General features: G+C 29.3%; 2 protein-coding genes across 2 annotated transcripts; both read left to right on the forward strand.

The window, feature by feature from the left end:
- Positions 1 to 1900: 1900 nt before the first annotated feature.
- On the forward strand, positions 1901 to 7616 carry LOC103568361 (vitellogenin-5). Its single transcript, XM_014440805.2, has 10 exons — positions 1901 to 1928; positions 2682 to 2738; positions 3979 to 4268; positions 4361 to 4501; positions 4565 to 4738; positions 4826 to 4971; positions 5044 to 5421; positions 5500 to 5822; positions 5909 to 6528; positions 6612 to 7616. The coding sequence occupies exons 1-10, from the start codon at positions 1901 to 1903 to the stop codon at positions 7614 to 7616; spliced, it is 3162 nt and encodes a 1053-aa protein (XP_014296291.2).
- A 1769-nt stretch (positions 7617 to 9385) lies between these two features.
- On the forward strand, positions 9386 to 14151 carry LOC103568359 (uncharacterized). The gene is made up of 10 exons (XM_014440944.2): positions 9386 to 9439; positions 9860 to 9916; positions 10582 to 10880; positions 10964 to 11104; positions 11177 to 11350; positions 11415 to 11560; positions 11824 to 12195; positions 12284 to 12606; positions 12693 to 13312; positions 13383 to 14151. Exons 1-10 carry the CDS (start codon positions 9412 to 9414, stop codon positions 14085 to 14087), a joined length of 2865 nt encoding a protein of 954 aa, XP_014296430.2. The 5' UTR covers positions 9386 to 9411; the 3' UTR covers positions 14088 to 14151.
- The last annotated feature ends 332 nt before the right edge of the window (positions 14152 to 14483 follow it).

Raw genomic sequence — 14483 nt, forward strand, 5'->3', positions numbered from 1 at the left:
TATTAAAAATATTTTTTTCTTTTTTTGTATCCAATAATCATGCAAAATATAATTTTTCTTCATATAAATTACTTGCAAAAATTTAGTGTATTTTAGTCCTCGAAAACTTGATATTTTCTTAAGTACCCCGTTTTGCCCTTCCCTCCCCTATATTTGGAGTTACATTTTTCTTTAATTAATTAAAGTTAATAGATATGGCATTGAAGGTTTTTTTAAAATTTTTTTTCTTGAAAACAATTTAATTGTATTGTTGTTCAAGTAACATCTACGAGCTAATTGACAATGTATTTTTAAATTATCTAAGAAACTTATTTGTAGATTGCGCAAATAACACATGATTATCAGACGCAAAAAAAAAATAATAAATAAATAAAAAAATATTTGTTGAAGTAATTTTTATTTTTAGACTAATTACTTGTTTAAAAAACTTATGATGAACATTTGAAAAAATATTATCTCATAGTGCGTGACGTCAATTGCAATAATTTTTTTGATTAAACAAAAATACATAAATAATTTTCTTTATTTTCGAGAAAAGTCATGTTGAATTTTTCAGAAAAATGAGTTAAATAATTGGCTTTTTAATTTAAATTCAAGCTTTGAATATTCGAGCCAATTGAGAGTCTGATCATGTAAATATTTACCAGCTTTCTTCTGCGAATTTGAAAAAAAAAAAATAGAAGCTGATATTATGGGAATGAAAAAATTGAAAAATAAATTTTATATTTTTACGACTTATGGCAAAAATTACATTGTCGCTTAACAAAGCCGTCAACGATATTGCTTGCCCTATAAACAAAGTCAAAAATTACAAAACTATGATTCTTTAAAGACTGACTGAATTGACAGTTAAAAAATATAGAGAAATTACATCATAAGATACTTTAAAATACATATATTAAAATTTTCACATACGCGTAGTTTGAACTTGTTATATTAAAATATACCTTTAAAATTTTTTAAAAGTTTACACGTCATCAATGCAATTAAAACAACAACATTCAGTAAATCTACATCGAATAAATTTTAAATTTGAATTGTTTATCATTACATATTTATTTATTCATGTCTGAAATATACTTTCATAATTTGAAAAAATTAAAAGATTACGCTTACACTGTAAAAAGAGTGGTGTTAAAAATGGAGTCATTTTAACTTTCCCGGTGTTAAAACAAAATTACGACGGTGTAGGAGGCGGGTGGTGTTAAAATACCGGTGTTAAACCGGTGTAAAAGCGAAGGAATATCGGTGTATAAGCAAGGTAACCGATGTAAAAGCGGTGTAATGTGCGTCCGCTTGGAGTAATAACTTTAAAGATTACAAAACACAAAAAATGTCAGTTCTTTATGAAAATTAATAAAAAATATCATTCATTACAAGTATAGTGATCGAGTAAGCAAAAATATATATATAGTTAAATATTTTAACACCGGTCTAGAATATCTACACCAGCGGCGGCTTTATTTTAACACCAGGTAATATTTTTGAACACCGGTACAGAATATTTATACCGGCGGTGACGTTTTTTTTCACATCGCTTTTGGTGTTGAAATTTAACACCGTCAATCTTAACACCTACACCGCTTGGACTTACCCCGGTGATTTTGTACAGTGTATAAAGGATAATTGCAATATTTCAAATTAATCTTATTGGTCGATGAAAATATATTTTTTTTAACGCCTTGTCAAATAATTGGATAGCTAAAAAAAAATCTGAACAATTAGGTAATCGATCACCCAGACACATATCTAATAAATGCCATTTTGGTAGATATTACATATATTTCGTTTGACATCAATACTTTTTGGTTTTCCCAGTCTAAAATTAAATTATGAAACTGCGCTTGTGGAAGAGTATAAAAATCGAACCTAATTTTGACTGAAGCATCAATTTCTCACGATGGCTCATCGAATACCCTTCTTAACTGGTAAGTTGAATTATATTTTTTTACTTATATTGCTTTTTTAACATATTTTGGGATTCAATTTTTTGATAATCATAAAAATATATGAAATTTATATGCCCGAAAAATATCGACAGTATACATCTCATATAGCGGGTAAAATCTATAATTTTGGACAGGATACCACCTGTGAAAAAATGGATTAGATTCACGTAAACATGTTTTTTATGCATCATAAGATCTATGCAGATCTATATAGACATCCTACACCCACATAAAGTTACGTAAATCTATAGATTTACACATCCCTACCTATATCAGCTACTTTATATATATATATATATATATATATATATATATATATATATATATATATATATATATTTCATTTTGTTATAAAGCATACAAAAAATAGTATAATTGAATAATATGCAATTAAAATATCTTCAAATATAGTAAAAGCATTTGTTCCGTGTTATTTACGTACTCTATTAGTCTATAAAATAAGAAATGTCAAAAACAAGTACTTATAGAGTCTAAAACCAGTGGTTCTTACCACTTTGGATTTTCAACTGATTCTATATAGTATATAATGACATGCAATATTAGAAAAATATTTGAAATATTATTTTCATCTGATATACCTACAATTTAACACTAACATGTACTTAAAAAAATATATTACGTTTTTCATGATCATATATATACGCATAATAAATGTAGAAAATATTTATTTATCTTTTCAACTTCTTATCTGTATTATTTTTGTTAATTCAGTTTGGCTAGTGTATCTCGCTTTTGCGAATGGGAGAACTGTTGAAAACAATCGTCCAAGTGAGTATTAAAATTTTATTAAAAATTAATAAATATTTAAATAACGTCGAAAAAAAAAGTTATGATAATGTCTAGAGCGAATTTGGTCTAACTTCTAAATCTGGGCAGATCTGCATTCTGTCTAAATCTATATATCCAAATTATAATGAATCTAGTCAGATCTAAACAGATCCGGAAAAATATACCGGAAAAATCAATTAAGCAAAAAAAAAAAATTTGTTATCATTATTGATCATTTTTGACTATAATTTATCCGCTAAATCAATAAATTTAGTGCACAGATTGTAACAAAAACGACGATTAAAAAAATCTATTACACAAACATTTGATAAATTTATAGAGCTTCATTTTTATATGGTCAATATTTGTTGTTTTTTAGATAGAATCTACTCCAAATTTTTTTTAAAGTCTCTATTAATAGTTTAATTGTGCTATTAACCCCTTAAATGTTGGCTCGCAGATTTTATGATCTTTAACTATTTTTTATGGTCATGATTGTTGCATAACGAATTCTATTAAAAAAAAAACAATTTAGATGATAAAGAGCAATTATAGTAGTTATTTCTCAAAAAGATTATGTACTATTATGACACTCGTAATAATAAAAATTGTCGATAAGTTGATATATTTTTAATAGACTAACAATGAAAAAAAAATTATATTTAAAAATGAAATTGCCAAATATATAATATGAAAAAAAATTTTTTTTTTTTTTTTACTGAACTTGTATTTAAATAAGAAAAATGAATTAGAGGTATTTTTTACAATATTTACACCAAGTATGCCACTAATTATTTCACAAAAGTTAGAAATCAGATATCGAAATTTTTTTTCTGTAAATCTACAAAATAAGTCTCAATCAAATAAAATCTACTAAATTTTTCCAGAAAAACTTATGCTAGACATTTTTTTGTAAGCTAAAAAATGAGTTCTCTTGTTTGGTTTAATTTCACAAATTTTCATTAAAATTTTTCAAGACATCGAATAGTTTTCACTATACAGAAGAAAAAATATTTCTTAGCACAAGAAAAATTTTTTATTATGAAATGAAAACAAAAATTTTCTTAGGATCAGAGAAAATTTTTTTCACTCCAAGAAAATTTTCGTTTTCAATTCATAATGAATAAAATTTTTTAGGGCAAGTGAAAATTTTTTGCGCTAAGAAATCCTTTTTTTCTGTGTAATCGTATTAGATTAGATTGGATTTAAAAATATAAACATCACTTGGTACATTGTTTAGCATTATTTCCTTATGGAAAGACGTTGGTCTATGATTACCATGGAAGTGTGAAAGCTGGATCAACGGAAGGGCCATTTAACTCTCAATACATACTTCATGGAAAATTCTACATCACTCATTATACCAGTGATACAAGTGTTAAAAATGCTTTCATCGCAACTTTCAAACATTTAACTACTGATCTTCACAATGGAAAATCTTCTGAGCAAACTCCGTCTTTCACTTCTATTCCTCAAGTTGCCAAAGTAATTGAAGAGCCATTTCTCATGATTTTCAATAAATGGAATCAAGTAAGACTTCCTCTATTTCATTCAAATTTTTCCATTATTTTTCCATCGTTTTTGTGGTATCATTTTATGAATTTTTTGTTTAATTTTCACAGCTTGAAAGTATAAAGATGTCTGAATATGAACCTGTTTGGTCAAAGAACATGAAGTTTGCATGGGCTTCGATGCTTCAACTGAATTTTGAAAAAATGTCGTTTGAATTACCAGCAAAAATTCAAAGTTTCGTTATCCCAGAGGTAGGAAACGAAAATAATAATATTTAGTTCCCAATTTAAAAGATTTTATGTTTGGTTCATTAGAAAACAATTCATGGTCAATGTAAAACCACGTATGACATTCACGTCAAGTACCCGGCTCCCAATGATACCCCTACTTTTGTAGTTACTAAATTTTCGTCACCGACTGAATGCAGCAACTTTGCACGTTCTACTTTCGATTATGTTGATGTTATAGCTTGTGCACAGCCTGCAGAGGTAAAAAAGAAATACGTCGCATTTAAAAAATTTCTTTTTTCTAATAGAACAGTTTAAGATATTAATAAGGCTTCTTTTATTTTTAAGGAAAAACTGAACACGGCTAGTACGAAAGTTTATGAAATTGAAAAAAAAGATGATAATACCCTTTTACTTCGGAAGCTTATTGCTCATGGCGAAATTAATAACTTCCCATTCTATCACAAACATATAGCTCATTACGTTTCGTATAAGTAAGTAGTCGTAACAATTTATCTGAGATACATAAGAATAAAATAGAGATTATTAACTTTGTATATTATTAGCGCTGAATTCATTTTTGCGAAAATTGAACCGTCAACTGAGTACACATCAAACGCAGCTAATTTCAGCAAATTACCGTTAATTACTGACTGGGCTTACGAATCCCCAAAAACTTATCATGCAGGAAATGCAACTTTGGATATTACTAATGGCCGCCATTCTGTCGAACAAGAAGTGTTAAAAAGCAAAGTACAAAATCTGTTGAAAGAAGCCGCGAATTATCTCAAAGAAAATCATATTAAAGCTGATGAACCGAACTGGCAACATAGCAACGCTATCAACAATATCCTCGAAACTATGAAGTACTTCGAAATTTCGTCTTTCGTACAAATCTTTGCAGAAATTCGAAATACTACGACTGGTCAAGACAAAAATATAGAGTAAATATTTAATACAATTACTCTAGTCAGCGATAGTCGGAGTACTAAAACATTTATTACTTTTTTTTTAATTTTAAGGAATTTGTATCTCGGTGTGGTATCTCAAGTGGGAACTACTGCAGCAAATATCTTTGTATTTGATATTATACAACGTGGAGAAGTCACTGATTTCGTAGCAATAGAAATGTTGACAAAGCTTCCTTTCAATATTCGTAACCCCACTAAAACTCTTTTATATAAGTGGAAGCATTTCATGAATTTTAGTAAAACTCTGGCTCCACGAGTTTATAAAGCATACATTCTCGCCTTCGGTACTATGGTGTACAGAACATTCCAATATACAACTGAAGACATTGAAGAGCTTGAAAGATATTTGAATTTCTTCTATGATCGCGTTATTAGTATGCTAACTATTTATTTAAATCATTTCATCCAATGAACGATTATCGATCATATTTAATACTTCTTTTCTCCTATATATTAACAGATGAACCAACTTACGAGATGAAGGTTGTTTGGCTCGGAGTTATCCACAATGTTCAAGTTGGAAATATTTATAAACTCCTATCACCAATTGTTCGCGGCGAAATTAGCGTATCTGAACATCCAGATTACATCCGTTTGCTATCAATAGGAGCAATGTTAAGATCTCTTTATTCAAATTACGATCACGCTATTGATCTTCTCTGGCCTATAATGACTGACCGCACTCTTCCTCTGAAACTACGTCTTGGAGCATACAATATTCTTCTTCAACAATCACGTACAATGACTGATTTCCTGCGAATCCACTGGTTCATGATCACCGAAACTAATCAACATCTTTACAATTTCCATTTAACGACCATCAGAAGTTTTGCAAATTCAAAATGTCCATGTCTAGCAAAAATGCGAGAATTTTCAACTAAAATTTTGCTATTTACTCACGTTCCCGCTACAGTTTCTCACGATTTGTCGACTCTGTACGTTATTGACTCAATGAATTCCGAAAGCGATGGCTTACTGGTCAAAATTACCGTAGTTCATGATGAATTCACAGAAGTACCCAAAATTATTTACATACAGCAATTTATCATGCAAGATCATAAAATCACCAGCAACTGGGCTGTAAGTTAAATTACTAGTTTTCTAGATTTACAAAAAAGCTGACTACTAAAGCATATCTTAGTGTAACAATATTTTTTTTCTAGCTTTACTTACAACTTGAAGGCATGAATAATATGTTGATGCTGTTCAAAAATGACTTTTTGAAATTCATCAATGGCCCAATTTCCGAAACCTTCATTTTTGATTTCATTAAAAAATTTGCAGTTTCTGTGACCTTGTCATCACATTCCTTCATAGACTTACTGTTGTTTTACAGAGATCAGGCAGTTATGGTCGAATACTACGACAATGAAAGTTTCTTGGGTTTTAATAAGGACATTGAAGAAGTTATTAACAGCTATCTAACTCCAGTGGCGAATACTCAAACTGCCAAACATCATAATGATTTTGTTTCCCATCACGTATTCTACCAAAACATGGATGAGCAGTATTTAGTCAGTGACATGGGATTACCCGTTGTTATAAAATCCTATTCGCCGGTTGTTTTCTCTTTCCCAATGAGTATCAATAACCAAACGATGGATAATTCTGCGATAAGTACAAACGTTGGTGCAAAAGTTTGGTTGTTCCATGATTATTCCATATCAGTTTATCATCCAGTAGTTGATTCCTGGCACTCTTTTAAGCAGTCATCTGTTGTCAATGCCGATCTTTCTTACCACGCTGATGTTAATTACAATCCTGCTATAAAGTTTTTGAAATACTTCAATCCAAGATTCTGGGAAATTAAATTTACAGAAGCAAATGTGATGATCTACAACAAAAATACCGTAACTGTCCAAGAAAACGATGAAAATTTGACGATACTGTGTCCGACTTGTAATGTTGAAAAAATTAACACTCCAGAAATGAGTAACATCACGAATTCTACTCAAGTCGTATTTACTGACAATGAAAAACAATACGAAATAACATCATTCAATTGTGAAAGTCAATCGAACGCAATCACAAACGAACAATACATGGAAATTTTACCACGTTTGGAAAAATATGACATTATATTATTCCCAATCAAATTTCATATTAAAAATTGTGGTAACATCATAAAAATTAAACCAATTGCAAATAGAACCTTTTATACAATGTAATCATATAAATAGCAGCTATTTTTATAATTTACAGTTTTACTTTGTCACATGTATGAATTATATGTTTATATATTGAAATGATATAAATAAAATTATTTACTGAAAATTGTTTTTTTTTTGAAATTATTTAAAAACTGAACCGTAAATCGAAATATGTTTATGGTGTAATTTGTTCCGAGATACTTTTCATCACATTATTGCAATACAAGTTTTGTTTTAGTAACGTAGTGTTAAGTCCGAAAATGGAGCAGTAGCCACAAATGGTACTTTTACCCTATACAGAGTAATCTGGAAATATTCAAAATACCAAACTTTTATTACTTTTTTGATAACCGAAATTTCAAACTACAGCTATATATTTATTTCTGTAATATTGTTTTCTTTGATAGAAGGCGTCAAAATAAATAAAAAGATTTAAAAAAAAAAAAAAATATATAAATCTATCCTAAAAAATCGAAGTTATTCGAATCGATTATTAACTTATGGTGTGAAAAATTTTATTTTTTCAAATTTTAAAATAATACAAATTAATAGCTAAAAAAAAATCGAGGTCAGATTTTTTTTTCTTTACACTAAATTTTAAGACAAAAACATGATTACAATATCGATGTCATTATCTTTATAGTCCACTTAATGTGATGACTTATAAATTTATCGAACCTACAATTTTTAGATGTTTTCAAAATCATAAAAACCTTCACAGATTAGGCCTGAAAATTAGTACTCAAGCTTTTTTTAATATACGAATGAAGTTTTTTAATTTCGAAATAAAAATTAAAGAAATTTCGCGATTTCATAAATTTTTATCAATAAATGAATCAATTTATTTTATAAAAAAATTTTTAATAAAACTGCTACACATTTCAAAAAGATCGTGAACTCAACAGGTATAAATTTATGATATTAGATAATTTCTTATCTAATTTAATGTTAATGACTTTTTGTTCTTTTAATTAGAACAATTAAAAAAAATGTTTTTTCTTAAATGATTTAAAATATTAAATCATCTATATTTTATAATTTATAATCATTTAACATTGGGAGATTGAGGCACGACATGTTTGAACACCGGGTACAAGTGGTTTTGATTTATCTCGAACGAAATCTATCATAATTTTTTCTTCGAGACACAACGGACCCCCTCCAAAAAATGATAAAAAATAAATCCGGGAAATTTTTTTTACTTTTAAATAACTTTCCATATTCTAATCTTACTTATATTGAATAAATCAATGATTATCTTTCGATATGTATGACAAAAAAATTATATTCCAGGACAATCTGTCCCGAAAATATTATTTTAAACAAATTTTTTTTGTTCAAAGAAAACGTTGAACCCGTTAATTCAATGCATATATTAAACAAACCTCTAATGATGTATCGATATTGAACCCCTATCTTTACAGCCAAAATAATAAATTTGAGAAGAAAGAACTTTTATTTCATTTTACCCAAAATACTCTATTATGTTTATAAATTGCTTAGAAACTCTATATTAAAAAAATATTTTTTTTTTGAGTTAAAAATCATTTTAATGTAGAGGAAAGTTGTAAATTACATCAAATTCATCAATGTAGACTATGGAAATTTTTTTTTTTTTTTGTTTTTTCAAAATTTTTTTAAAAGTCCGTCGTGCTCCAGTTAGACTGCCCTGCCCTGGTTTCCTATACAATTTAGAAATATTTAATTTTTATTTGTTACACGCAACCTTCAGTTCTCCTTCCTAGTAATTAGAAGTAAAATATGTGTCTGATATAAATTGTACTTGCTGAAACCTAGATGTTAGTTCTTTACGATGACTCGAGGCGAAGTTTTAATTGCCAGTAAGTTAGATTTTTTTAATTTGATCATTAATTACACTGATACGTTATTACGCTTTAAAATATTAGTGATTTAAATATTACAAATATATCTATTATTTTTTATAATTCACGTTAATAATTTATTTGATTTTCTTCAATTAATTAAATATTTACAATACACGGGAAAAAATGATTTGAATCTACGAAGACACTATTTGTTCCATTTTTTGAATCAACATATATCTGAGAAGATCTTATCATAGTTCAAATGAGTTAATAAACGTAGATCGCGAAAATAAAACGAATTCCTATACGTTGATCTCAATAGGGGAGGGTGGGGCAAAGTGAGCACCCTGAAATTTTTTATGAACAAGGCTCATAAAAATACTCTATTTGTTATTTCACTAAATCTAAAACTAATTTAATTATTTTTTGAATAAGTCTTAGTAGCATTTGCTGCGTTTGTAAGAGGACAAAATAGCAACAACTATTTTTCAAGTAAGTAAATAAAAAATTTAAACTTTTAATTTTTAATAACTGTTCATAATTGCCTGGATATCCGCTATTTTTAAAATTATCTAATCCACCGACTGTTGAAACAAAAGTAAAACTTCTGAAGTCATCATAAAGTTTATTACAAAATAAAAAGGATGCTTTACTTGGGCGACATTACAAAAAAAATCTGGAAAACGGTTGATCCTGCGGGCCAGCGTCAAAACTTCCCGATTTTTTCGAGCTCTTGAGCTTTTACTAAGGGTTTAAAAAGAGATTTAAAAACGAGATCAATTATGTTCTTAAGACGCGTTTTCATTTGTTTCTCTATTCGCACTAAACTGGATAAACGGTACTATCTCTGTTGCACTTGTACATTAAATAGGAACTTTGTCCAAGCTTTTCTCGTAAACAAATGGAAGTTATCAAAAAATTCAAGTGCACTTCGCTAGTTCATAGAGTAAAGCATCGGGTCTATATTTTTATTTTGCGTTTAGAGCTTTTATTTCAGAGAAAAGCTGGGACAAAATTATCTGAAAACCGTTCTTAACACCCCCTTTGATAAATGTGAGAATATATTTTTGCATAATTTTTGATAATTATTATTGCTAATATCGAAACTATAAATTCGAAATAACAAATTAATAATAATTCATTGATGTGTGATATAGCATTGTTTCCTGATGGAAAGACGTTGGTTTATAATTACAATGGTGATTTGAAAACTGGATTAGATAAACCTGCAACATTTGTACCACACTACTCAATAATAGGAAAATTTCACATCACAAGTTACATCGGTGACCCAAATCTTAAAAATGCTTTCATTCTAACTCTTAAAAATGCTAAGATTGGTTTTCAAAATAGAGAAGTTACACATTTTGATCAGAACAAGTCCCATAAACCCGTTCCTGAAGCTGCTAAAGTAATTGAAGAACCATTTCTTGTTGATTTCAGTGAAACAGGCGAGGTATATATACATTTTTATAATATATTTAAATGAGTAAATAAGCTAAAATAAATATGACTTAATACCTGTTTGATTTTTATCAGCTTGAAGGTATCAAGTTTTCTGAACATGAACCAGTTTGGTCTAAAAACATGAAAACTGCATGGGCTTTAATGTTTCAACTAAACATTGAAAAGATAACTTTTAAATTACCGGCAACAAGTCAAAGCTTCGTTACTAAAGAGGTAAGTAGCGAATATTAAAAGTTTGTAGTTAGAAGTAACAGTTTAAAATTATATTTCTGTTTATTTCATAAGAAAATGATTAATGGTGAATGCAAAACTACTTACGACATTAATACCGAGTATCCTGATTTAAATGAAACCCTTACCTGGATTGTTACTAAATTTACATCTCCGACAGAATGTATCAACTACAAGCCCTATGTGTTAAATCATGTTGACATAAGGATTTGTGCAGTACCAGAAGAAGTATAAAACGAAAATAATATTTAACAGAATTTTCAGAAATAAAAATACTGCATTAATATTTTAGGAAATGGTAAACGCGGCCAGTAAAAAAGTTTATGAAATTCAACAAGAGAAAAATAAAAATTTAGTACTTCGAAAACTCAGTGCTTATGGAGAAGTTAATTTCTATCCTTTCTATAACAGATCAAATGCTTATAATATTTGGGACAAGTAAGTTATTACACTTAAAAAATTTTGGAGTGAATTCGGAATGATTATGGACTTAATTTAAATCCGCATTCACTCCAATTCGGACTTTTAATATTGAAATAAACTCCCCTTCGGCGAGAGTTTTACTCTGAGAGGATCGAATAAACAGTCATCCGCTCCGCATACACTCCGAATTTAATCCGAGTTCACTCCACAATTTTTTTTATAGTGTATGTACATTGGAAGACATAGCATTATAAAATAATTTTCTAATCATTATGTAGAGCGACTTTTATTTTGGAAAATGTCATATCGTCAGAATTTACGTGGCCAGAGTTTGATTTCACCAATGTATCGCTGATAACTGACTTTTGGCTATTGCCAAAAACATATCAGACAGAAAATACAGTTTTCGATGTTACTAATGGGCGCCGCGTTGTCGATCAGAAGGCTTTGATGACAGAAGTACAAAAATTATTGAACGACGCTGCAAATTATCTCCAAGAAAATCATATTGAAGCTGAAAATACCAACTGGCAACATAGTAATATTATCAAGAACATTTTCGAAGCTATGAAATACTTCAAAGTTTCATCTTTTCAACTAGTCTTCTCTGAAATAAAGAATACAACAACTAGTCATAAAACCATTGTCAGGTAAATATTTTCCTTTGTGATAGTCTAATTACCGATAATACGTTTTTTATTCATTTATTCATTGTTTTCTTTTGTTTCCAATTTTAAGGAGCCTGTTTTTAGGTATTTTACCTCAACTAGGAACTACGGCAGCAAATATCTTTCTAGTTAACACGATAGCAAAGAGAAAAGTAACTGATTTCGAGGCGATAGAAATATTCGCAAAGCTCCCTTTTAACGTACGAACGCCAACCGAAAATCGTTTGTCTAAGTGGCAGCGTTTCATCATTTTCACTAAAGCTTTGTCTCCACAAGTTCATAAAGCAAGCATTCTCGCCTTCGGTACTATGGTGTACAGAACATTCCAATATACAACTGAAGACATTGAAGAGCTTGAAAGATATTTGAATTTCTTCTATGATCGCGTTATTAGTATGCTAACTATTTATTTAAATCATTTCATCCAATGAATGATTATCGATCATATTTAATACTTCTTTTCTCCTATATATTAACAGATGAACCAACTTACGAGATGAAGGTTGTTTGGCTCGGAGTTATCCACAATGTTCAAGTGGGAAATATTTATAAACTCCTATCACCAATTATTCGCGGCGAAATTAGCGTATCTGAACGTCCAGATTACATCCGTTTGCTATCAATAGGAGCAATGTTAAGATCTCTTTATTCAAATTACGATCACACTATTGATCTTCTCTGGCCTATAATGACTGACCGCACTCTTCCTCTGAAACTACGTCTTGGAGCATACAATATTCTTCTTCAACAATCACGTACAATGACTGATTTCCTGCGAATCCACTGGTTCATGATCACCGAAACTAATCAACATCTTTACAATTTCCATCTAACGACCATTAGGGGTTTTGCAAATTCTGCCGGTCCTTGTAGCTCTAAAATGCGAGAATTTGCAAGGAAAATTTTATTTTTAACACCTGTTCAACCAGCTGTTCCTCAATCTCTTTCAGCTTTGTACGAAGTTGATACGATAAATTATGATGGCAATGGCTTGCAATTGAAAATTACTGTAGTCAATAATGAATTGACTGGTTTGCCTGAAATAATTTACTTGCAACAATTTGATCTGGAAGGTTTTAAAGTCACAAATTATTGGGCTGTGAGTTAACATTTTTTAATTATTAATAATCCGCTAATAATCTAATAATATTTTTAAAATTTATTCCTAGCTTTACTTACAATTTGAAGGCATTACCAATACTTTGATGTCGAAAAACGACTTTCAGAAACTCATCGCCGGACCTACTACTGAGACATTTATTTTCGATTTCATAAAAGAATTCGTAACTTTCACATCATTGACTGAACAATTCTTTTTAGACTTTCTATTGTTTTACAGAGATCAAATAATTATGGTTGAGAATTACAACTCACAATCTTTCAATAATATATATCAAGATTTTATGAAAGTAGTGAGAGCCTACATAACACCAACCAATAATCAACCTCTTAATCTCAACAATAACTTTGATTCGTACCATGTTTATTACCAAAAGGTTTTTGAACAGCATTTAATCAGTGACATGGGAATGCCTATTGTTCTGAAAGCTCAATCTCCGACTGTTTACTCTCAACAAATAAAAAATAATAACAGTATAAATGGAAACACAACAAACAGCCTAGTCATTGACACAAAAGCTTGGTTATTTGAAGAATATTCTGCATCAGTTTACAATCCAATAATTGATTCTTGGTATTCTGTCAAAGAATCATCAATTATTAAGGCTAATATTTCTTTACAAGTTAATTCCTATTCCTATTGTACACTTGAATTTATGAGATATACGTTCCCAAGATTTTGGAATGTACAAATGACAAAAAATAAATCGATTGTCTACAATAAGAGTTGTATCTTACACAAAGAAAAATATTAATATTTTACAAGAAGTATATATATATATCTTTAGCTTGTAACAATAAAAAAATTTTTTTCAACGACGTTAAAATGTAATTTAATTCATCATCTTACTGCGAAATCACACCATAACTATTAATGATTTTCACATGCTCTCAAAATAATGCCATGCCATGGTGACGCTGGCATACAACCTCTGGATCTGCGCAATGGCGATCCTATTAAAAAAATCTATATGAGAATTCAGCCTAGATTTCTATATTGATTCCCACATGGGGTTTTCGGATGGATTGCCATATAGTTTCCTATAGAAATATTAATCTATTCTTTTATTCATATGGGGGAAACCGGGTATGGTTGTCACACCGATCATTTATAACAATCAGTTCATCGATCAGTGACCAAGAATCGCGAA

This window comes from Microplitis demolitor, chromosome 4 (assembly GCF_026212275.2).
Source record: "Microplitis demolitor isolate Queensland-Clemson2020A chromosome 4, iyMicDemo2.1a, whole genome shotgun sequence".
NCBI lineage: Eukaryota > Metazoa > Arthropoda > Insecta > Hymenoptera > Braconidae > Microplitis > Microplitis demolitor.